The 26255-nt window shown below is 37.6% G+C and overlaps 3 protein-coding genes across 5 annotated transcripts in view; all 3 read left to right on the forward strand.

Annotated features, from left to right (window-relative positions):
• LOC127988581 (fibroblast growth factor 22-like) overlaps positions 1–8295 on the forward strand; it is a 28690-nt gene extending 20395 nt beyond the window's left edge. The window contains exons 2-3 of the mRNA XM_052591360.1: positions 4595–4698; positions 6295–8295. Of these exons, the coding sequence (XP_052447320.1) occupies positions 4595–4698; positions 6295–6489 (299 nt within the window). The 3' untranslated portion in view covers positions 6490–8295. The remainder of the gene's footprint in view (positions 1–4594; positions 4699–6294) is intronic.
• Positions 8296–14634: 6339 nt separating this feature from the next.
• LOC127987849 (duodenase-1-like) overlaps positions 14635–26255 on the forward strand; it is a 51981-nt gene continuing 40360 nt past the window's right edge. The window contains exons 1-5 of one of the 3 annotated variants that reach the window (XM_052590212.1): positions 14635–14736; positions 14838–14988; positions 15355–15493; positions 15618–15872; positions 15975–16249. In XM_052590212.1, the coding sequence (XP_052446172.1) occupies positions 14679–14736; positions 14838–14988; positions 15355–15493; positions 15618–15872; positions 15975–16133 (762 nt within the window). In that variant the 5' untranslated portion in view covers positions 14635–14678 and the 3' untranslated portion in view covers positions 16134–16249. Of the gene's footprint in view, positions 14737–14837; positions 14989–15354; positions 15494–15617; positions 15873–15974; positions 16250–26255 lie in introns of those variants that run through there. The other 2 variants (XM_052590213.1, XM_052590211.1) reach the window with 2 other exon arrangements.
• Positions 20222–21878, forward strand: LOC127987855 (granzyme B(G,H)-like). The gene is made up of 5 exons (XM_052590230.1): positions 20222–20293; positions 20395–20545; positions 20908–21046; positions 21171–21425; positions 21498–21878. Exons 1-5 carry the CDS (start codon positions 20233–20235, stop codon positions 21651–21653), a joined length of 762 nt encoding a protein of 253 aa, XP_052446190.1. The 5' UTR covers positions 20222–20232; the 3' UTR covers positions 21654–21878.

The raw sequence follows: 26255 nt of genomic DNA on the forward strand, positions 1-26255 counted from the left end.
CACCTAGAAGGAGGCTGATCTGATCAAAGGTGCTGGTCACGGCCATTAGGCACAGCAATAAGGACCCAGCATGAAAAGGTTGTGATCTGAAAAGGGTTAGGAAAGAAAAGGAGAAAAAACAACATCAGGACCCTCTAAAGGAAGAAAGCAAACTGTGAAAAAATTGAAAAGGTACGTCAATCAACTACAAGCACCCAGTTGGACACAAGAGATTCCCAGGCTTTCACCCGAAAGGGCGACAGGCCAGAGAGGGCTGCTGGAGGGGGCAACCTGGGAAATTAAAGACCCTCTTTAAAAGCACGTAAGGGAGGGGGTTTGCCGGAGAAACTTAGCTCCATCTTTCACCCTGTCGACCCCCTCCTTCTCTTTTAATTGATGTGGGTGGAACTTTGCTCTGTGTGACAAAAGCCGGGTCATTAATGAGACCTTGTCAGCTTCCAAATCTCAGGTAGGTAACAAAGGCCTATTGGGAGCAAAGGGCCAGTTGAAGGAAACATAATTTTAGGAACCTCCTGACCTCCGCCCTGGCTTTCTTTATTACCAGCATCTACAACCTGCATTCTCCACCAACTCCTCCTCCTGCTCCTCTCACCCAACGATAATTCTGACAAAGGAATCGCTTTGAGAGCTCCTTCCTGCTTTTTTTTCTTAAATGATTTGCTTTCAGCGTCAAAAAGGGCTGAATGATCTGAAGATGGGCTCACTTCCAGAAAGTAAAGGATGGGAGATTAAGGCAAAAGTGAAAGAGTAAAAAAGACCGTGCAAAGGGCTTTCAGAAGTTACATGTGAGGTGGGAAGAATGGGTAGTCTACACTTGACTAAGTCTGTAGAAATGAGGATTTTGCTTGTAATGGTTCAAGCAGCTTATTGCCAGCTCTGGCCAAAACATGTCAAAGGTCAAGAGAGTTTGCCAAAGATGTGATGAAAACAAACTCAATGCAGTTTCTCAGATATTATATTCTCCTACTAAACTCATTGGTTACTTACTAATAATTCATTCATTAACTCTTGCTCTGTGTTGAAAAATCAGTCAAAAATCCATAACTTAATTTGGTTAAAGTTAACCCCCGACACAGGTTTTCACATGCCTTGTGTGAGCAACGTTTTAGTCCAATGTGATAACATAAACTAGCCTTTTGGGGAAAAGAAAATCTTCTCATTGTTACAATGACTGGAACACAACAGGAGGGTTAATATTTAAAAACTACTACCAACTAGAAGCATAATGGCGTGTATTCTAAATGGTTTATCCATTCACATTACTCCACTGTACTGTAGGTCCATGTAGCTGTATGTGTTGAATCAATACAAAGAACCATCTAATTTGAGCCATTCTGCTGAGATTTGGGCTAAAATGGTCACACTTCAAAGTTTTAGGTTGTGTTGGAAGTTTTTTTAATGAAAATTTTAATTCCTCGAGCACTCCAGAGACCATGAGCTTAAGACACAATAGAGGACATTTTCAAAAGGGAATAAAGATTAATAAAGGTCCAACTGGCCTTTATAGGTGTGTGGTCATGCGTCAAGAACTTGAATAATTTCACCTAGATAAATCCGCACCAACTACCCTTCGGATTTTCTCACTAACCGAGTTCAAATAATGGTAAAGAATGTATCATTTATATGAAAATTAGATGACAAATGATGGTAGAATGGGATTTTTTTTCTTTTTCTTTTTTAGAAAGATAAGGTTTTAGCCCATTAAATAAAGCATTAAAACCAGTTCTTTATTCAGGGAGTCTTCCTGGCTTTCAAAGCTGAATTGGACTTGACTCACACCTTTGAGCAGCTAATACTGAAAATTAGAAGAACTTACTTCAGACACTGGTGCTTTTCGTTTGACTGGACCATTGCTCATAAACTCAATGTGAGCTCCAATCATCTGAGAGACTGGCTGGATGTCTTATGAGATATTTGCACGTGTCTGTCACCAAAGCTATCATGCTGTAAACATGGCAAGTAAATAACATATTGGCCTTCAAAGGACAGACATCATTGAATGAGGTCACAGCTGTGTAACCGAGTGATCCATCAGCGCATCTTCATGATGAAGAGCTACATTATTCACTTAAGTTAATGAAGAAAGACATTACTTAATTTACATATGTCCTTTTACAAGAAAAATATTTCATGTCACTGTCAGCTGTTTCCCTGGTATTGTTTCCTTATTTCCCTATTCATTTTTTATATTTTAATATATTATTTTAGTCTTTTCTGTTACTTTTACTGCATTTTCTAGGTTGCAATACATTTACATTTGACAGATGCTTTATTGAATTCATTGTTAGTTAATTTGGATACATGCATCTGCCAAATGCATAAATGTAATGTAAATCTAAATACATTTTAAAAAGCCAAAGTAATAATACATATATTATAAAAAGCATTTAAATAAATAAAATGACAAAATTGCTTTTTGCTTTTAGGGTTACCAACAAAATACATATGAACAATAGTGAATGATATAAGTTTGTTATATAGTAACATTAAATCGCTGCAGTATATTCTGTTTTATCAGTCACAGTGATTTAATTTCCAAACCCTTAAGAAATAGCTTACAGCTAGGGGTATTATTCTATCGCTACATTTTATATTCTGTTTTCCAAGTCTTTTTGATAGAACACAGTATTTTTTATCATAATAAAACGTGTAATTCAACAAGTACATTCATCCCAGGAAGTGTCACAAAGTTGCAGACGATAATTAGTCTATGAGTTTAAACTGGAAGGAATGGCTGTTGAGAAATAGCTACACCTGCTCAAACCTGACAGCGAGGGTTTACTCAGTCACAGCTGAAAAGCGTTAACCAGAATCCCAAACCCAAGTTCTTCGGTCTGACACCTGCAACACATGTGTTCAACAGATCTGCCTTCCCGTGTTTTTTTGGTGTTCATTTCCCAACTGGCACTAAGTCAACATCGCATTCAGCACCTCACTGTGTTACAGTGTTTACAGTCCTTGTCCAAAGCCAACAGCTGATTTGTCTGCACCGTTTCCCCTTGCAGAATTATAGAGAGGCACCCAGCTGACTCCAAATGGTTTGCATGCAGCGTTTTGTCTTTTTTTCCCCTTTTAATTTCCCCTTGCTTAAACACTCATGGATGCTCTCAACAGATAACATCAGACAATATGAAATATGTGATGTAATGGAGAGGAATGCTCTCAGAAAGCAATCAATGTTTTTTTTTTTTTTCACAGGACAATCTCAGGTCATCTCCAAAACAATCTGCTCTATTGTCATGACAAGGGTCCAGCCTCCATTTTAGAGCAAAAAAAAAACAAAACAATAGAAGAACCTAGCATGATAGACATCCAAACATAATCAATCAGAAACCGAACTACCAGGTCATTAGAAAGAAAAGCTTTAGATTCAGTAGAGTCGAATAGGAGAAATGCATTTTTTGACTTCTGAGTATTGAGTTCATTGATTCGTTCTTGGTATATTCCGGAACATGGAACTCTTCTGACATAATTAAGTGTTGGGAAACGTTACTTTTCATAAATACTGCACCATAAAAACAAACACTACATTACATTAAATGTATATATATATGATAAGTAACACATTTTCTCAATGTAAACTGACTTAAGGGTGAAACATGCAAGGCAGAGGAGTGAAATGAAAAAAATAAAAAAGTAAAAAAAAAAAAAAATTCCTGCAGGAAACCTTTAAGCAACACAGTTTCACAAATATTTGTGACCATTTAAATTTCTCACCAATTCGTAAAATATGCGCAAATTCATTGACATACTGTATGCTCAACTGAAGGGTCAGTTTTGTGGTTAGGTTATTTATTTATACAAATCTCATGAATTACATCGTATGAGTGTGTGAATGTGTACGAAATTCCACACTTCTAAAATAACTGTTTTCTCGATAGATTGAATTTTTTTTTATTCTGTCATTAATCACCTTTATGTTGTTCCAAACCCATAAGACCTTCGTTCAACTTGATAATACCAATTAAGTAATTTTTTTATGAAATTTGAGAGCTTTCTGACCCTGCATAGACAGTAACAGATCTTCCACATATAAGGCCCAAAAGAGTAGTAAGGACATTGTTAAAATAGTCCATGTGACATTAGTGGTTCAACTGTAATTTTATGAAATGAGAACACTTTTTGAGCGAAATGAAAAAATAATAATAAAAAAAATACAACAATTTATTGGCTTCCTTGTCAGTGTTCAATGCTTGTAATTGTACATGGGATTACAGCGATGCATGCATGTGCATTCCTCTGGTTGTAAACAAGGCGCAGCACATGTGTGTTCTTCATTAGAAACTTTTATTCCCAACTTTGTCCATAATATTAATGCAATAATGTTGTTTTCTACACTTTCGTTCATAAGTGCCACATAAGTTCCAAGGAAAACCGTGTCTGGAAATCTAGGTTGTTCTTGGTGGATTCACAAAGAGCATCATTGAAACTGGCCTATTGTAGTGTGTCCTGTTTTTTCTTGTCCTGGGAGAAAAAAAAACATCCCTTGAGCATATGGGTGCCTGGTTTTCTAATCAGCAATGATAGAGTGGCTTTTGATAAAGAAACTCGCCCTTTCTAAACCAGACTTCTGTTCCTCTTTTCCCCTCCTCAGGTCTGATGGAAATCCGATCTGTCAGTGTGGGAGTTGTCGCCATCAAATCTGTCAGCACCGGCCTGTACTTAGCTATGTCCAAAAAGGGAACGCTCTTCGGATCGGTAGGTACATCTTATAGCATTAACATTTTGCAAATTAAAGATATTTATCATCCAATAAATATCCTGGAACTAACATTTGTTTTTTTACCGGAACATCCCAAATCTTTGGACACTTCATTTTATTGTGAAATTAGTGCGTGCCAGCAGACAGTTGTTTGTGACTTGTTTAATGAAGACGCCCCATTGCATGTTGCACTTTAACTGCTCTCTGAGAAATCTCACCCTGGCAATCTGTCACCCAGCCATGATAAGATGGCTTACAGATGGCTATATCTGTCCTCCGATCCCCAGAGTAAACATGGCAAACCTTGGCCTGAGCACCCTTCTTTTCTTACCCTTTTGAATGATTATTAGTCGCATTCACTCATTCCACAGTGATCTTATCGGACTGTAGGCTAAAGCTGCCTTGACCAGGACTCTTTAAGTGTTATTGTCATCATCCTTTTTGTTCCCTTTCAAGTTAATAGCTTTATCCAGCTGTGGCAGAGTGGCAGAGCTCTCTTGGATTCGTCAGACAGCTTTTTTAGCCCATGCGAGACGGTGACGGTTGATTTACAATGACAGGCTAGTTGAGATAAATACAAATGCGTAATGGGTACACAATAGGATGTTTGGAACATAACTCACTCCCAGATTTCTGATGCTGTTTTTACCACATGGTTCAGTGTGCTTGGTAAGATTGTATGGTTTAATATGCTAAACAATAAAAGGAAAACCACATATTTGGACTTATGTGTATGATCCATATGTAATTATTTAAGAAAATGGCCACTGGAAAAACGAAACAGCTTAGATCTAATCTAATTATTGGGGGCTCAAAGCTCAAAATCTGCTGTTTATAAAAGTACATTTCTGTCATCTTGTCAAGCCAGACGTTTGTCTTTTGGAAATTAACTTTGCAGCTTACCCTTAGATTTTAAAATATATTTGAATAAACTTAAGTCATAAAAAAAAAAATACATATCATTCTAAACACTGTTATATTTTTGATAAAAGAAAAATGCATTTAAGGTTGGGAATGTGTTTTCTTGCCATTTGAGGTACATTTGTCAATATTTTTGTCTTTGAAGCTGTAGATAAACTATGTTTTCACTTTGATATATTTGATAAATTTCCATTTAGTTGCACTGTTTACAACATATATTTAGCATATATTTCAAGTATATTTTGGCCAGAGAAATACATACACACCATTTTTTTTTGTCATAATGACAACTTAAAAAGGATGTCTTGTTTACTTGCTACTACACATTTCAGAAAAATACAGCTACTTAGTCAAGTCAATTAGAGTGGATCTGATCATTTGAGTCAGCTTTTTGCAGTTGAATGTAGAATTTTGTAAGCATAATGCTGTCATGTCAACTAAATTTTATTACTTCTGATGCCGTTTTAGTTATCTATACGAAAACTGAATTTAAATGAATGTTTGACAATGAAATACTAACTTAAAATGAAAGAATATTTCTTTCAAAAGACAAGTATTGTATGTAAAAAAATGAACACTGCATGTACTAAACTACTGTATAGGTTTTGATGTCGTCAACAACACACTTCGAGTAATGACTCAAGCTGCTCTCTTAATTTGACTCGTTGCAGGTCAGATACAGTCCCAGCTGCAAGTTCAAAGAGCGCATTGAAGAGAACGGCTATAACACCTACGCCTCCCTGCGCTGGAAGCACAGGGGGAGGCAGATGTTCGTGTCGCTGAACGGCCGAGGGAAACCCCGCAGAGGCCACAAAGCTAGACGGAGACACCCATCTACTCATTTCCTTCCTATGCTGGCCACATAGCTGGACTGTTCATCATGAGCAATGCTATGCCATCTGCATTTGATTGGGACTTATTAAATGTTATTAAGTTTGTCTTTTTTTTGTCCCTGAGTACTGTCGCACAGTACATTAACTTATTACTCTGGCTCAGCTTAAGACCCAGTACAGTTTAAAGCAAGAGTGTTAATATGATGTATATACAGGTTACGTATTAATGTTATTGTTGAGTTAAATAGGCATTTACTGTGTCTATCTGTTATACTATTATGACAGATTTCTGACTGACATTACCAACCTAGTCTTATTGTGTAAAAACATACTGTACATAAAATTCACTGCAGTTTCCAGCTGAAATGAACACTAGCGGCAGTAAAATGGCAACACTCTTATTCCTTTTGACACAAATTATGATTATACAGAATTCTGTACATAATAAAATACTCTTCTCATCTTAAGACAAAGAAACTCTCAAAACAACTTTGACCACATTGTATGTATCATGGTTTCTACAAAAATATTAAGCAGCACAATAATGAGAAATGTTTTTGAAGCATAACATCTGCATATTAAATTGATTCTGAAGGATCATGCAACAAAACTAATGGCTGGTGAAAATTCAGCAATAAATCACATTTTAAATATACTAAAATATAGAAAACGGTAGTGGTTGTCAATACTGTTTTGCATATAAGTTCAGCATTGGTGAGCATAAGACATGAAAAAAAATATAAACAGCAGTGTGTATGTTAAAATATGTGAACACTGAACACATGACCTCAGAGTGTAGTGTAGAAAACGTTGAAATGTCATGGTTGTTTCGGTGTAGTTAGAATCTCACACTTTTTGCTCGCACTGTTGGAAGGGTTTAGTGTAGGGGATCTGTTTTCTTCATTTCGCAGTCAATAGAGAATTAAACTTTTAGCGTCACTCACTTGAAATTTCATTGCCGCGATATGTCTGTAGGAACCGGTAGTGGCTAGAGGGGATACCATTAAAACCAGAAGCTAACAATAAATGTAATCTTCTACCTAATAGATTTAGTTAGTTTTAACACCTATTAGTGTTTTATTAACAACTACACCAACCACTTACAATAATGCAAAAACAGTAATTATTGTTGTACATTGTGACAAGACTTATGCATTATTTATGTGTGCATGCCCAGTAGATGAATCTGTATAACATCTAGCGTTTTTAACCGTAGGAACCAGTGAACTGTGTCACGTTCGTTTGTTACAGTGAAAACTAAACATGCCATTTCACTTGGGAACTGCAGTGATACACGTAAAATGCAATATTGTTTTGAAAAACTGCCACCATGGGCATTTTTTTTTTTTTCTTTTCACGAGACTGGACTGGACATCACAGTTGGTGACAAACAAAAACAAAACAACAACAACAGCAACAACAAAACATCCATAACAAACTGTTGCATCTTGACATACGAACTTGGCAGCTACAGTATCAGTATGAAAGTCATTTAAGATGAGAAAAAATTGTGACTAATTGTGAAAATGTAAAAATCGCTAATTCATTTCTCGTAATTGGAATGGTGTATCATCAAGATTCACACATATTACCCTGCTAGCATGCACTGTAAAGACCAATAATGCAAAATAGAAGAACATACAACATCACAGACAGATAAAAAAAGATTGCAAATGCAAATAGATTAAGTACTCATATCAACTTTTAGCATAACAAACTTCCTGTAACGCTCTGAAAAGCTGTTTTATACCCATGTGTTCTTACTGTCACATTAACATGTTTTCTTTTCACTGCTTGTCGTTAAATAGAACATTTAATATATTTCAACCTTTTGAACTCTACTGTTCAGTTGTGATGTTATTGTCTATGTTTTGTCCTTCGCAACCACAGTCTGCTCCATGTATCGGTGAGAATCTTGCTCCTTCCGTGTGCCACCGACCACAACTGCATGTTCTGCCTACTAATGATCAGCATCACCTGCTGAGTGGTTAGCCGTGGCAACAAGTCCAAAGATGCTGTCCAAAAAGGCGGAATTCTAGCCGCGCTAATGGAAGCTTCATCTGTTTAAGTGAAAACAGGGGTCTGCTTTCACCTGTTGCTGGCAGTCGCTAAAAAGCTCCGGAGACTTCTATGCCCATCTCGCCTGTTAGGCAAAAAGTAAAAGAAAAGTAAAAGGATTTTATTCACTGTGTGAAATGTTGGTTGACATTTTGTGTAGCTATACGTGGTTGAAGAAGGCGATTGAAACTAATGGGGTATGCTGAAGTATGTGCATATATATTATATTACAGAAATGCTGTGGTTTATTAGCCTCATTGATTCTCAGCTTATTTGCAGGTTTAATGAGAACAGAAATTCTCAATGCTACTTCTTTTGACATACAGTAATGATCCAACAAAACTTCATGATATGGTCACACTTGGGCTGCAAAGCTTGGAAGACAGTAGAAAAGCTCTATTCAGAAGTAAAATCACACAAAATAGAAGACCAAGGGATCTAAAATGTTTTTTAGCCGGATACTTATTGCACAAAGAATATTAATTCTTTATTAATTCTCAGTTGCTAACCTGTTATATGGTTGGCAATGGGAAATTGCACTGCAACCGACAAAGTTGCTAACTTAGCTAGCAACTACAGTTTTGGGAAACGCACCCCTGGGCAACTCTACAGTCTTAAACAGCCACAAATGGTTCTTTATATGAGATTTCTTTATTGGATATACAATGTAAAAATAAAAGGACAATTAACTGACACACAAGGAACCTTTAGGAGAACATGTATGAATCCCCTTGAAGGTCCCTCAGAACTCAAATACCCTATTTTGTGCAAAGAACTTCAAAATATATTTCAAGTACATCAATTTTCCCTGTATGATAGGATTCCTTGAAGAACCCTTGATGTCTTTAAAAGTCAGGGGGAAGATATGGGTTCCTACATGATCTTCCCAAACTTCTTTATTTTCAGCACTGCAAATACATTTTAAAAACAAAAAATCATTTTAAAATACCATTTAATATTAATGTACATGAGAGCCAAGCTGAATAGAGACACCAGCCTATTATCACACAGAAACACTATATTCTGCTTAATCTATACTCTTCATTGTCTAAAGAGTAAAAGCACTTTAGTTTTTCCTTCTTTTCTCTCTCCCTGTGCTACAGGCCAGGAATTCAGGCTGTAGAGCAGAGTGGGGTTTTTTGTGCTTGAAAGACACAGAAAGAAACATAAAGAGGAGCCTGTAATTATCATTGTTGGTCTACTGTCCTGTCAGTTCACTCGCCAGAGAGACCGGAGTGATCTTTTGGCAGCACTAGGACGAAAGATCAAAGCTGTGGACCTTTGATCAATGCTAAAACAGCCCGCAAAACGTCTCTGTGGAAAATCAGGATGGAATGCTTGAGAAAATAGAGGACAAGACCCTGGAAAGCTTGGTGAAGACATCTTCTGTCTTCTTCCATTTTTAGACAGTGGTGGCAGTTTGATTGTTCTGATTTCAAAGACAGTGAGCTGCCATGTATTACATTTTATATAAATTATAATAATAATTTAATATTGTATAATAATAGTATTATGGTATTATTATAAATTATCTGTAAAATAAAAAATAAAAAAAGCGTCTACAATCAGAGGGACCGCAGAGGGACCATGTTAGCCAAGTTTCACCAAAAATGTTTTGTCAACACTCTACCCATCTGCAACCAGTTTATTATTCAAATTGCACCGTTACAGTCTTGTACAACTGTCATAAACAGACATATTTTCGTTCTCTCCTTTCTTACTCTTCTCTTGTCTTTCTTGATGTTTTTTCCATCTGTTCCATTTATTTTCGAACTAAAGGCCAAACAATATCTACAGGATCAGCATTTGCAACTAATAACCAGTGAACCTGTTCAGTGTTTTCAATGTAAATCAAAGTTCACCTCACGAATAGCTCGCTGATTAAGAGAGGAATGAACTCAATTTGTTGGGGCAACTCTCAGGGTTGCTTTGAAATCAATCCAGTTTTGCAGGCAATTCAATATTTCTTTAGCCTCCAACTATTTCTGCATTTGATTTTGTCCATCCTCTACTTACTTTGAGGCCAATATGTTCAGCAGGATGGCTTTTTCAAGTCTGTCATAGAGCCTGGCTTTACAGCGTTTCATCTGTGCGAGACAGTTTAGGATGGCAGTTAAAATGAGTTGTTGCATGAAAAAAAAATACGGCTTTCAGAACCCCTTGTCCTTTTCCTCTTGCGGTCGCTCTCTTTCTCTCAACCTTGGCAGTCACGACAAGATTCATCACAGTGTCGATTGTCATCACGTCGAGGATTAGTGTGTGTTGTCTGAAGCGACTGGACGCACATGAATCCTGGAGTGGTGCGAGCGCCTCGTGGCCTTCATGAACCCCGCCATGCCACTGTCGCGGTATGTGCCGCCACCACAAAGTCTCCCAGACTTCTGCACCATTTTGGCATTCCCAGAATGCCTGCGGGCAAGCCAAACGCTGGCGAGTGGGTTGAGTGGGCTGCCGTGAGGAGGGGTTGCTGTCCATTGTTATAGGTTTTGGGCAGTTGAAGCAGGCCTTATATTGGCTGCCATCCCAGTCAGCATCGTAAAGTTGTCTTTGGCTTTTGAGGGACTGGAAAAGGCGTAAGATGGGTTGGGGATCAAACAGTTTTCATTTTCACATCATTTTTTGTTTTAGTCACAGTTTTTGTCTTTTGACGAAAATATCCTTTTTATTTTGCCATGCCATATTCATTCATTTTAGCCAATTTTACTCTGATGAAAAAGGCATCCAATTTCAGTCGACAAGAGTAGTATTTAGTAAAAAACCAACTAACCAAATATTGACATTTTACATATTAATTTAAACTTGTCTCACATTACACTTTCTGACTAGCGCGTAACTTAAGTCAAGTTCACTTATGCATTTGCGTCATTTCATTCATATGTAGGTTTATGTTTACTATTGTTCTTTCACTGATCGGCTTCACTTCATGCAACTCAAGCGAGTCAATAAGAAACATTGTTAATTACATGCTATGTTATTTTTCTTGCCTTGTTTTCATCAACAGCATATGACGTGCTAATTAAAAGTGTTTATCTTTACCATGAAGGAAATAATAATGAAAACCCCCTCGTTAACAAACGTCTGTAACTTCTTTGACATGAATTAACACTGCCGGGTCTCCTCAATCATTTGTCTATGTGTATGAGAGGTTCATAGCTTAAATATTCTGTTTTATGTCACCATCTCAACTATGATATTTCTGAACAGCAAGTTGTATTTTCCCACGCAAATGTTTAAATTAGGTTTTCATCAGTTTCGTTTCCTCTACTCCAACACATTTAGTTAAATAAGCTTGCCTAGCATTGACCAGTCCATTTATATTGGACACTTTCCATTGGGTTAGTAACAGAGACACTGAGTGCATTAGCCAATCAAGATTTGATACTAATGGCTGTATCGGACGTACATACAGGTTTCGTGTGGTTTGTCTGAGCCTGTTAATTTACAGATACAGTATGTGATTGATTGGACTAATAACATTTAAAAATGAGTCATATCGAGCAGAAAGGGGTGTGCATGCACTTGTCAGATATCTATTTGTGGTTTTGATTTCAGAACAGAACATAGTTTGATGTGGGCTGGCCTCCACGTCTATCATGGAATCAAATTAAAGTGCTGATATTTATGTAACCAGAATTGTAAATATCCAAATAAGTTTAAATGAAGAAAAGGAAAGAAATCAATACAAGAAGAAACTAAAGGATCATTTGCATCCTAAACTTTATTTAAATCTTTATTAACTTTACTTTATAATATGAATCCATACTATACAAGATATAATGAAGTTCAGTGTGTATATAAGTATAATTAAATATATTACTAGGCACATTTCTGCATCTATATTTTGTATATTTTAACACTTTCGTCACTTTCTGTGGCATTTTGCACTGAGACCTGCTAAAGCCGATCTAAAACTCACATCAGATGTGTTTATAGAGGCCTCTTCTGTCAGAACAAAGTTATTGCCACATAAAGAACAAGCTATAAGATTGTGCCCCCTGTAGGATTATGTATGGAAATAATCAAATCAAAAAATTAGTCTTAATTTTTAATGTTGGAATGTTTGTACTGTATTTGTATATGCTACCTGTGTAGAAGAAAAGTGTACTTCGGGCCTCGCTTTTTCACACACCAGTGTAAGTAGATGCTTGCTAGCTGAGGTACAGACATAACAGTAACAAGTTTTGGTTTTGGTTATGAGTTCACAAGGCTTACCAAGAAATTATCTTGTTAAAGATAATGTTACTCAATGTAACTGACATCAAAAGCTGAGTCTTCACCCACTCCAACCTGTTTTTATCTCAGCTCGTGAGAATGAGGCTATAGTGAACGTACATAGTTTCTCTTCAGAAGAACTAGCGGCATATCTGCAGAGGATTCCTCTTTGATGAGTTTGTCTTGACTATACCAGGATTTCAGCATTTATTGTATGGATCAGCATGCATACATACACATCTGACATGAGAACAAAAAAATCAAAATAAATTTAGCAAGACTTAGCAATAAATAATGTGAACGAATCTGAAACAGTATATTGATTTATGTAGAGGTTCGTGCATTTTTACTCTATATAGAACTGTTTAAATAATGGAGATATGCGTATGTATTTAAGTAATACTTGAGAAGGCAATAATTAAAGATGTAGAAAGAAAATGAATTACAGAACACAGGTAATGATTGATATGTTAGCTGTTTAAGCAGGAGATGGCATTTTTTTTTTTTTTTTTATGTCTAGATGTTCTAGTGCCCAGAGATCTGTAGCGTCTGCCCGAGGGGAGAAGAGCAAACAGGTTGCGTTTTGTGTGAGAGGGGTCTTTGATGATGTTACCTGCCCGTTTCTTCACTTTGGAGTTCTACAAGACCTAAAGACTGGGCAGGCGCACACCAATGATCCTTTCTGTGGTCCTAACAGTCCGTTGCAGTCTTCTTAAATCTGATTTGCTGGCTGACCCACACAAGACAGTTAGAGAAGAGCACAGAACAGACTCAATAATAGCAGAGTAAAACTGTCATCTGTGCCTGTGGCAGGTTTTGAACATATTGTGAATATAGTCAAAGTTAAATAGTGAATCACAGTAACATTTTTGGAAAATAAACTTTAGAAGAGAAAAAGAGGCATTAGGGAGAATCAATAAATTATGAATAATTTTCTAACATTTTTTGAATAATATGTATTTTTTATGAATAATTTGTCTTTTAAATATCACACACGTGTTAAATGTGACACCATGGGCTTATCAATGCCCAGTGCTTTCGTCTGACACTTGTGGTTGAAGCTCATGAGCTACAAGATTTTGCTACAATAGCTGTGAATTTTTACTTCATCCATCTGAAGAGTGTAAACTGCATCAGCTTTGCTCTGCATGCTATTTCAAGAAAGACCTAAATCTGAAACCTAAGCACAAGGCACATGTTATGGTAGAACATAAAAAAAAAAAAGTATAACTTAATCGAAACATTTGCAAAATCTTATTAGAACATATTCTGTTAGCTGTGTATATAGGAAATGCATCATATTAAATATGCAAAACAATAATACTTTTCACAGGTCACATGACTTTTGCATACGTAAACTCTTTCACAAAACTAGGCTGAATAATGATAAATCTTTCACTCACGCAGTGTTCTGTAAAAGGCAGTGTGTGTGATGCATGTGTACATGCCCTCATTGTGCCCTCTAGACTAGAGGTATAGACTGTAACCTTGTAGATGTTGAGGTTTAGTTTTTTCATTTATCATCACTTAAGTTAATATAAATGATTAGCTAAAAATTGCTGTAGCGTAATGTCTTTCTTTTCATCTCATGCAGTAAAAGATCAACTTCGCTAGATTTGCCTGCTGCTTCTTTGACCTCAAGGCTCTGTGCTCCGTTTGCAAGTTAATGGCTTCAAATTAATCAAATGGAACAAATCTTTGTGGTATGACAACTGAAGCCTTCAACCGAAGCCTCATCAAGCCACACGTATTATCAAATATTACTATCTACTGATAACCATACTGAGTTGCTGTTACCACAAACTGAAAGTAACAAGTTATGGGAAGCTCAGTTTCTCCACCCTCCTTATTGTGATATATATATATATATATATATATATATATATATATATATATATATATATATACTGAATCTAGCCAGCAAAGCTCATTATTCATTGATCGTCTTCATCATGACCATCATCTCTCTGCTCCTGCTGGCCTCTCTGCTGCCACACCTGACCTTCACTGGTGAGACTGATTAAAAAAATGATAATTAAACAAAGTTTTTGTAGCACATATACAGTAAGACAGTGAGGAGGAACAATAATAATAAACATTTTCTCTCTCAGCTCGTGTGAATGTGGGTATAGTGAACGGCAGTGAAGCAAAACCCCACTCCAGACCTTACATGGTGTCTGTTCAAGTAAAGGAGCAACATATCTGTGGTGGATGCCTTATCTCTAATAATTATGTCATGACTGCTGCACATTGCCGAAACAAGTAAGACAAGTAGTAACTTAGTTAATTATATACTGTATGGTAGATAATATAACACTTTATTTTGATAGTCCACTTTAGACATTCTACTAATTAACTAAGTAACTTTGCAACAACCAGTCATTAGAGTATTAGACGGCCTGCTAAATATCCGATAACAGTTTATTTTAATAACAGACATTCTATTGATATTAAGTAACTCTGTATGTCAACTTGTTCTACTAACCATAACCCTAACCTAACAGTCTACTAATACTCTAATGAGAGTTAGTCGATGTGTAATTGCAAACCCACTTAAGAACATACTTATGTATATATTACAGACTGTGGAAAAAGTAATTGCTAAATAAAACCTGTAATTTTTACCAGTGCTCCAGTTGTGACGGTTGTGCTAGGTGCACATGACCTAAAAAAGAGTGAAAATTCAGTCCGATACACAGTGGATTCATATCATCAGCATCCAAACTACACTAAGGGATCCTTTGTTAATGACATCCTGCTTTTGAAGGTAACAAACTGAACTTATTTAGTTGACTTATTAAACTTTCATGCAAAATAACAGCCAGTATATTATAGAAGATTTTTATTTGAAAAAATGTATTAATGATGCTGGATTGTTTTTATTATTACAGTTAGAAAAAAATGTACAACTGAATGACAATATCAAGTGGATATCCATACCAGAAGAAGGAAGCATTATCGAGGCAGGTTCAGTTTGTAGTGTCGCAGGTTGGGGAAGTTTAGAAGCTAAGGGCCAGAAAAGCGATCACCTCATGGAGACAGACGTGAAGGTCATGAATAATACGGAATGTGAACATAAATGGGCGAAGAAATACTTTTCAACTTCACAGATGATGTGTGTTCATGGCAAAGGAGGAAGCTGTGATGTATGTTAAACATATCTGATTCACCAAATCTTATTGTTCGATCTAGTGTTAGTTATGAATAATGACAGCATGTGACTGAAGTGCCGATCTGTTTCTTAACAGGGGGATTCAGGAGGTCCTTTGGTTTGTGGAAACACTGCAGTTGGTGTCACTTCTTTTGGTCACCCTGATCTCTGTAATTCCCCAGAGAAACCCGAAGTTTATATTAAGATTTCAGCATATCTTACATGGATAAAGAGCATAATTGGAAAATTTAATTGATGTCAATTCAATAAAATGGGGTGATTATTATAATTTTTTGATTGAGCTGATTTTTTTTGATATGAAACTGAGGACAGAGAGTTTGATATTTGAAGACAACCACTGTTTTTTTTTTTTTTTTTTTTTTTCATGTTTTGGGATGTGTTGAGTTGATTTACCCTGTAAATTTTCTTTCAATAAACATAATATACATTGATACTATTGATATATTGTGTAGAGATTTAAATAAATTAGATATAAATGTTTATGACAACCATAATAAACATTTACAGAACATGAACTCAGAAAATAAAGGCAACTTTGGAAGGATGAGACACAACAATAAAACACAAAGAGATTGGAACTTAAGTAGAGGAGATAATGACACACATGCACATGATGAAATCAAATGAACAAACTTGACAACCAATTAACAAGTGCAGGAATGACAACAAAAAACAACAACAACAAAAAACATCTAATCCAAATATGTCCAAAAAAGTCCTTTACAGCCAAATCTGCCTCCTTTATCTCACTTTTTAATTCAAGGCTAGACTGGTCAGTTACCAACACCAAACTGCTCATCCACCACTTTGGAGGCAAAAAAAAAACTTAAAAGCTTTCGCCAGCAATTATCCAGCTGCTGTCCACTGTCCTGGAAATGTAGGGCCTTCTTCAAACTCCAGGGGTCGCTCAACTGTGGCTGAATTCAGTGGCATACCTCTTTGCATTCAATTAAATGAAGCTGTTTGTTCTTTTTCCTAATTGCAATTTTGCTCATATTTGTAGTGTTTGCAAGGATCCACACCCGAAATCTGTTTGTCCAGCTGTCGCGGTACAAGCGTGCAACCCAGGGGAAATCCCCAATTCGGAAAAAAATTCTAAATAAACACCAATCTACCCCTATTAATATTCCTAATCTTTCAAGCTACCTCTCTTCTCACCCCGATCCAATATTTGTTGATTATTTAATCACCAGTTTGTTCCAAGGGTTCCGGTTGGGTATCCTTTCTCATCTTTCTGCCTCTGTTGCTGCCAAAAATTTTGCAATCTGCCAGGCACGAACATCCTTTTCGAATGAATTCCATCGGCATTGCAACTCGCAAATATTCAGGTAAAAAACATCTAATCTTCGACATGTCTTCTCCACATTCCTCCAACATAGCTAGCGTTTACGAATGCATTCCCTTAAAACCGTTTTCCCTTCATTACGCTACAGTGGATAACACCATCCAGTTAATCAAATTAGCTGGTCAAGGCGCCTGGTTAGCCAAAGCTGACATTACCGACGCTTTTAAAACTATGCCAATTCACCCCTCCGACTGGCCATATTTTGGAATCAAATGGAATTCAAAATTCTACTTTGCTGTGAGGTTTACTTTCGTTTGTTGAAGTAGCCCGCATAGCTTTAACAGTCTCTCCGAAGCTCTGTGTTGAATTCTGTTGAACGTCTGTAAGCTTCCTTTCGTTTTGCATTTACTAGATGATTTTTTGCTAATCGACTTTCCGTCTTCACAATCTCCCAACCTCAGCATTCTTAAACAAATTTTTAGCAACGTTGGCATTCCCCTCTCTGCTGAAAAAACATTGGGCCCTTCTACTTCATTAGAATTCCTAGGCATTTCTCTTGACACAGTCAAAATGCAATCTTCCCTTCCACAAGAGAAACTCTTAAATATCAGATCTTTTCTGGAATCTTTTTCCTCTCTATGCTGTGTCTCGGAATGAGATATGCTCTCTCTGCTTGGTCACCTCAATTTTGCAATGAGCATCATATCAAAAGGCAGAGCCTTTATTTCTCAGTTGTTAACTATGGCTCATTCCCTCAAAAAATTAAGTGATCCAATCCAGATAGATGATGGATATTCCTCCAATATAAAATTTTGGACTAATGATTGGAACGGCATTTCTTTCTTTTACAATGACGCTTTTGAATCCTCCGCAGATCTACATCTATTTACCGATGCCACCCCATCTATTGGCTTTGGTGGTTTTATTCAAGGGCAATGGTTCGCAGACAAATGGCCAAACGAATTTCCAAAGAAAAAATGATACTCTGTGTCTACTGCGCTCTACGAGATTTATCCTTTAGTCTTCGCCAGCATAATCTGGGGTTCAGCGTGGTCAAGGAAACGCATTTTGCTGTTTTGCGATAATGAAGCCACTGTCACCATAATCAATAAAGGCAGGTCATCGTGCCAAACAATCATGCCTTTTTTGAGATGACTAATCTGGCAATAAGTAACTTTCAATAAAGTTGATTTATTTAACTAATTCCATTCAAAAAGTGGAACTTGTATGTGTATTATATTCATTAATTACACACAGACTGATATATTTCAAATGTTATTTCTTTTAATTTTGATGATTATAACTGACACTAATGAAAATCCCAAATTCAATATCTCAGAAAATTAGAATATTGTGAAAAGGTTCAATATTGAAGACACCTGGTGCCACACTTCAATCATCTAATTAACTCAAAACACCTGCAAATGTCTTTAAATGGTCTCTAAGTCTAGTTCTGTAGGCTACACAATCATGGGGAAGACTGCTAACTTGACAATTGTCCAAAAGTCGACCACTGACACCTTGCACAAGTAGGGCAAGACACAAAAGGTCATTGCAAAAGAGACTGGCTGTTCACAGAGCTCTGTGTCCAAGCACATTAAAAGAGAGGCAAAGGGAAGGAAAATATGTGGTAGAAAAATGGACTCCAGCTGGAGTCAGTGCTTCAAGGACCACTACACACGACGTATGCAAGACATGGGTTTCAGCTGTCATATTCCTTGTGTCAAGCCACTCTTGAACAACAGACAGTGTCAGAAGCATCTAAAGACAAAAGGGACTGGACTGCTGCTGAGTGGTCCAAAGTTATATTCTCTGATTTAAGTAAATTTTGCAAATCAGAGTCCCAGAGTCTGGAGGAAGTGAGAAGAGGCACACAATCCACGTTGCTTGAGGTCCAGTGTAAAGTTTCCACAGTCAGTGATGGTTTGGGGTGCCATGTCATCTGCTGGTGTTGGTCCACTGTGTTTTCTGAGGTCCAGGTCAACGCAGCCATATACCAGGAAGTTTTAGAGCACTTCATGCTTCCTGCTGCTGACCAACTTTATGGAGATGCAGATTTCATTTACCAACAGGACTTGGCACCTGCACACAGTGCCAAAGCTTCAGGTACCTGGTTTTTATGGACCATGGTATCCCTGTTCTTAATTGGCCAGCAAACTTGCCTGACCTTAAACCCAGAGAAAATCTATAGGGTATTGTGAACAGGAAGATGCGATATGCCAGACCCAACAATGCAGAATAGCTGAATGCCCCTATAAGAGAAACCTGGGCTCTCATAAGACCTGGGCAGCGCCACAGACTGATCGACTCCATACCACGCCGCATTGCTGCAATTATTTAGGCAAAAGGAGCCCCAACTAAGTATTAAGTGCTGTACATTCTCATACTTTTCATGTTCATACTTTTTAGTTGGCCAAGATTTCTAAAAATCCTTTCTTTGTATTGGTCTAAAGTTATATAAAAATTTTCTAAGATACTGAATTTGAGTTTTAAAACCTAAGTTTTAAAAATAGGTTTAAAAGTTACTATTTGTTTCAGAGAACCTTCAAAGCTAACGTTCCCATAATGTTTGGAAAATATTATGGTGGAATTTTAAGAAAAAAAAAAATCATAACTTGAAAATTGTATATTATGTTAGCTGTGTCTATAGGAAATGCATTATATTAAATATGAAAAATAATAATACTTTTCACAGGTCGCATGACTTTTGCATATATTAACTTTTTCTTTTCATCTCATGCAGTAAGAGATAAACATCGCTAGATTTGAATGCTGCTTTTAAAGGCTCTGTGCACCGTTTTCAAGTAAATGGCTTCAAATTAATCAAATGGCACAAATCTCTGTGGTATACGCAACTGAAGCCTACAACCGAAGCCTCATCAAACCACACGTATTATCAAATATTACTAACTGATTATCATACTGAGTTACTCTTACCACAAACTGAAAGTAACAAGTTATGGGAAGCTCAGTTTCTCCACCCTCCTTATTATGATGTATATATATACTGAATCTAGCCAGCAAAGCTCATTATTCATTGATTGACTTCATGATGACCATCATCTCTCTGCTCCTGCTGGCCTCTCTGCTGCCACACCTGACCTTCACTGGTGAGACTGATTAAAAAAATGATAATTAAACAAAGTTTTTGTAGCACATATACAGTAAGACAGTGAGGAGGAACAATAATAATAAACATTTTCTCTCTCAGCTCGTGTGAATGTGGGTATAGTGAACGGCAGGGAAGCAAAACCCCACTCCAGACCTTACATGGTGTCTGTTCAAGCAAAGGAGCAACATATCTGTGGTGGATTCCTCATCTCTGATAAATATGTCATGACTGCTGCACATTGCCGAAACAAGTAAGACGAGTAGTAACTTAGTTAATTATATACTGTATGTTAGATAATATAACACTTTATTTTGATAGCCCACTTTAGAAATTCTATTAACTAAGTAACTTTGCAACAACCAGTCATTAGAGTATTAGACGGCCTGCTAAATATCCGATAACAGTTTATTTTAATAACAGACATTCTATTGATATTAAGTAACTCTGTATGTCAACTTGTTCTACTAACCATAACCCTAACCTAACAGTCTACTAATACTCTAATGAGAGTTAGTCGATGTGTAATTGCAAATCCACTTAAGAACATACTTATGTATATATTACAGACTGTGGAAAAAGTAATTGCTAAATAAAACCTGTAATTTTTAACAGTTCTCCAGTTGTGACGGTTGTGCTAGGTGCACATAACCTAAAAAAGAGTGAGAATTCAGTCCGATACACAGTGGATTCATACTATGATCATCCAAACTACACCAAGGGATTCTATTTTAATGACATCCTGCTTTTGAAGGTAACAAACTGAACTTATTTAGTTGACTTATTAAACTTTCATGCAAAATAACAGCCAGTATATAATAGAAGATTTTTATTTGAAAAAATGTATTAATGATGCTGCATTGTTTTTTTTATTACAGTTATATAAAAAAGTACAACTGAATGACAATATCAAGTGGATATCCTTACCAGCAGAAGGAAGCGTTATTGAAACAGGTTCTGTTTGCAGTGTTGCAGGCTGGGGACTTTTAGAAACTAAGGGCAAGAAAAGCGATCACCTCATGGAGATAGACGTGAAGGTCATGAATAATACGGAATGTGAACGTAAATGGGGGAAGAAACACTTTTCAACTTTACAGATGATGTGTGTTCATGGCAAAGGAGCAAGCTGTGATGTATGTAAAAAACAAATTTTTGTAATGAATAATGACAGCATGTGACTGAAGTGCTGATCTGTTTCTTAACAGGGGGATTCAGGAGGTCCTTTGGTTTGTGGAAACACTGCAGTTGGTGTCACATCTTTTGGTCAACGTGATCTCTGTAATTCACCAAAGTTACCTGACGTTTATACTAAGATTTCAGCATATCTTCCATGGATAAAGAAAATTATTAAGGAAATATAATTGATGTCAACTCAATCTTGCAAATAAAATGGGGTGATTATTATTATTATTTAGTTGAGTTTATTTTTCTCCCAATTGTCTTTTAATAAAAATAACATACATTGATATATACTGTCTAGAGATTTTAATGGAATTTTATATAAATGGTATTTTAAACCAGATATGGAACTGCAGACAGACAATTTGGTATTTTAAGTATTTGCAGATTTGTGTTTTTTTTGCAGATTTGTTTGTTAGTTTTTTTTGTTTTGTTTTGGGATGTAAATCTTCTTTCAATAAACATAATATACATTGATATGGTGTGTAGAGATTTAAATAAATTAGATATACAAGTTTATGACAACCATCATAAACATTTACAGAACATGAACACAGAAAATAAAGGCAACTTTGGAAGGATGAGACACAACAATAAAACACAAAGAGATTGGAACTTAAGTAGGGGAGATAATGACACACATGCACATGATGAAATCAAATGAACAAACATGACAACCAATTAACAAGTGCGGGAATGACAACAAAAAACAACAACAACAAAAAACAGTAATGCTGCCTATTTCCTACTTCTGAAGTTGTAAGTATGGGTTTGTTGTGTTTAAGTACTTTGCTGCCGGAAAGCATAGAAATCATGGTGGACAGCCTACTGTATTCATTCCTGCCTGTTTCCCAGGGAAATCTGTACATTCACTGGACTAAAATCTTCTCAAACTTTTGGAGTTGGGACTTGAGAAGGAAGGACAGTGGACAGCACAGTGCACGCCCTTCTCTTCTTCAACTTTCGACAGATATACTGTGTACTTGACTACTTCTGTAGTATCTGCAGTTAACTCTGCCAATTCAAGCAGCATTGCAGCGAACTCCGTCGACTCAGTGGTGATTGAAATAGATCTAGCAGACTCAGAAGTGACTGGAACAGACTTAGTAGACAGAGGGACAAGACTTAACTGGCACAGAAATATCAGGAGTACTCTTGGCTGATTTTGGGAAGACAGAAGTTGATTTAGAAGACCCACAAGTGGATGGAACTGACTTGAATGTCTGAGAGATGAAAGTTTTTGACTTGATTGGCTCTTGGAAAACAAAAATGGGTATGACTGATTTGTGGATGACAGGTGTTGACTTAGATTTAAAAGTGACTTTATTGACTGGTAGATGACTGTTGACTTGACTGTCTCAGGGGAAACGAAGGTGATCTCAGCAGACTCTGGGGTGGATGTAATGGACTAGACTGCCTTCTTTTTTAAGCTTTGTTTGTTAGTTGGAGTCAGAGGTGAGTCTTGAAAGGATGAGGGAGAGTGGGCAGGGTGGTTGCTGCAGGCGGACTCAGGTCGACGAGGCATTTCCCACCAGATAGCAGCCAAATAAGCTTCAGTAGAACAACAGTGAACTGCAGACTGATGAGATGCTGTTAGACTATATGTTAGTAAAACACACTTTCCTGTCCCATCAGCCGTTTTACTATGCTTACGGTGCACTCTTCAACAGTACGCAAGTATGTGGTGCATGCTCTATATCACTTCATCATAAATAACCCACACAAGAAAATGGATGTTAATTGGTTAACAGATGTTCGAGAGCAGGGCCACGTCCGAAACAATCACCTGACTTCTAAAAAAAAAACCTCCATATAGACTGGGCCACCTAATACCTTACTGCTAGTCTCGTTCCCTTAAGAACAGATGGATTTGCCTGATCTGGATGGTGCTCTGTTCGATTCAATGTCACTGGCGACACTTGAGGATCACCTCTCATAGTCCCGATCGCAGTCTCTTTCCGAACGGTCGCGCACATTCCGGGCCACGTGTGTCTACTCCTCATCTCGGGAGGATTCTGAGCTGTTCCCGGAGTAACTCTCTGTCAGTGGGATCTGCGGGCAAGATCGCCATCATCGCTTGCGTGGTGAACACAGAAATTGAATTCTCCCTCACGAGCCGCTTCTCTGATGCTTTCTCAGTGCTCATTGCATGTCTTTTAGAATCCAGAGCCGAGGAAAACTGAACCACAGGTCGTCTTCAACACACACTTAAATCCAAGGTATTCAATTAAATCGTGCAGATAACTAAAAGTTATTTCAACTATATTCAGTATCAATAAAACTTCTTTCATGACAAACTTTGAGCCCTCAGCACTTCCGGCAAATCCTAGGGAGCCACTCTCCGTCACACGTGACGTCACGAGAATTCTCCTCCACAACTTCAAACAGCAGCGCCCCCTAGTGCAAGGAAAGACGTAATTCCACCTGGATACACTCAATCTGATCTCTCTTCTTATCTTCTCTATGTGCACAGTTTGTAATAAAACTCCACTCACAAACATCCTTTCATCCCAACATCCATTCCTATACCCTTCCTTTCAGCTGATTACAGCAATATGCTCACAGCCCAAAGACACGCAGGTTGGTTAAATTTTTAATTGTTCCCCCTTGTGTATGGATTGATTTATGTATTAACTGATTTTCGCCATGAAATATAGCAGTGTTAATTTTGTTAACGAAGACGACGACAAAAAATATTTGTTAACAAAAAAAATTTCTGTGACTAAGATGAGACGTTGACGAGCTAAAAATAATATCTGATGACGAAATTATGACTACATTTTTGCCGCGTCTTTGTTAACTAGACGAGACTGGACTATAATGTTATTTGAGGACTACCAGACATTCACAATGCATCCTATTGGCTATTGTCTTTTAAAGTTGTCTTCATTGGATTGCAATCGGATTAGGGCAGTTTGCATATCTAGTCAGTATAGCAGCCGCAGTGGATGGATAAGCTAATAAAATGCGAACTAGCAATCTGAAACAATGGCCTCAGCACCCGTAGGGGTAGGGATAAGGTGGGTGAAAACTGAACGTGTGTCAGTATTTCATGCATGCCTGTCACGTTGTCAGTCTCTGTTTTCCTGGGTGTCCACTAGTGAGCTCACTTCTCCTTAGGCACTTCACCATAGGCACTATAATTCCTCTAGTCTGGTCCTGTCTTCACAGTAATTGCACTCCAGTTAATCGCACAGGTGCAGGAAATCTATTGTCATTAGTGTCCAGTGCCACAGCACAAGATGGCTGCCAACCCAGCGCCAAGGGGCAAGATGGACGCCAGCACAGCACCAAAGCACAAAGTGGCCATCAGTCCAGCGCCACCATGCAGGATTGCCACCAGCTCAGCGCTAAAGCACAAGATGGCCGCCAATCCAGCGCCACAGCACAATATGGCTGCCAACCCAGCGCCAGGAGGCAAGATGGATGCTAGCATAGCGCCACAGCACAAGGTGGCCACCAGTCCAGCACCACAGTGCAAGATGGCCACCAGCTCAGCGCCTACGCCCAAGATGGCAGCAGTGACATTTTTGGATTATTTCTCCAGGCTGTCAAAAATCCTAGAGATTCCCAAGACTGTTCACGTCACGTCTGCGGAGCCAGCACCACTGCACAAGATGGCCGCCAGCCCGGAGCCACTGCAGAGAAAGGCATATCCAGTGGACTGTCCAGAATCAAGTCAGATTCCTGTTGACCTTCTCGGGTCGAGTCAGGTGCCCGTTGACTTTCCAGAGTTGAGTCAGTTTCCGGTTGACCCTCCAGAGTAGAGTCAGGTGTTCCTGGACCCTCCAGAGTCAGGTTTAGTCACCGTCGACCTTCCAGAGTCAGGGTTAGTTACCGTTGACCCTCTAGAGTCAGGGCTAGTTCCTGTTGACCTTCCTGAGTCAGGTCAAATTCCAGTGGACTGATCCTCCGGAGATATAAATATATATATATATATATATATATATATATATATATATATATATATATATATATATACAGTTTTGTTCAAAATAATAGCAGTACAATGTGACTAACCAGAATAATCAAGGTTTTTAGTATATTTTTTATTGCTACGTGGCAAACAAGTTACCAGTAGGTTCAGTAGATTGTCAGAAAACAAATGAGACCCAGCATTCATGATATGCACGCTCTTAAGGCTGTGCAATTGGGCAATTAGTTGAAAGGGGTGTGTTCAAAAAAATAGCAGTGTCTACCTTTGACTGTACAAACTCAAAACTATTTTGTACAAACATTTTTTTTTTCTGGGATTTAGCAATCCTGTGAATCACTAAACTAATATTTAGTTGTACGACCACAGTTTTTTAAAACTGCTTGACATCTGTGTGGCATGGAGTCAACCAACTTGTGGCACCTCTCAGCTGTTATTCCACTCCATGATTCTTTAACAACATTCCACAATTCATTCACATTTCTTGGTTTTGCTTCAGAAACAGAATTTTTGATATCACCCCACAAGTTCTCAATTGGATTAAGGTCTGGAGATTGGGCTGGCCACTCCATAACATTAATTTTGTTGGTTTGGAACCAAGACTTTGCCCGTTTACTAGTGTGTTTTGGGTCATTGTCTTGTTGAAACAACCATTTCAAGGGCATGTCCTCTTCAGCATAGGGCAACATGACCTCTTCAAGTATTTTAACATATGCAAACTGATCCATGATCCCTGGTATGCGATAAATAGGCCCAACACCATAGTAGGAGAAACATGCCCATATCATGATGCTTGCACCTCCATGCTTCACTGTCTTCACTGTGTACTGTGGCTTGAATTCAGAGTTTG

The sequence above is a fragment of the Carassius gibelio genome, chromosome B22 (genome assembly GCF_023724105.1).
Source record: "Carassius gibelio isolate Cgi1373 ecotype wild population from Czech Republic chromosome B22, carGib1.2-hapl.c, whole genome shotgun sequence".
NCBI lineage: Eukaryota > Metazoa > Chordata > Actinopteri > Cypriniformes > Cyprinidae > Carassius > Carassius gibelio.

What these genes read in the sequence shown, in the direction of transcription:
- LOC127987855 (XM_052590230.1), top strand. Translation starts at nt 20,233, where the DNA reads ATGATGACCATCATCTCTCTGCTCCTGCTGGCCTCTCTGCTGCCACAC. An exon ending in GCTGCACATTGCCGAAACAA is followed by an intron (nt 20,546 to 20,907) that starts GTAAGACGAGTA and finishes AATTTTTAACAG; the next exon opens with TTCTCCAGTTGTGACGGTTG. An exon ending in GCAAAGGAGCAAGCTGTGAT is followed by an intron (nt 21,426 to 21,497) that starts GTATGTAAAAAA and finishes GTTTCTTAACAG; the next exon opens with GGGGATTCAGGAGGTCCTTT.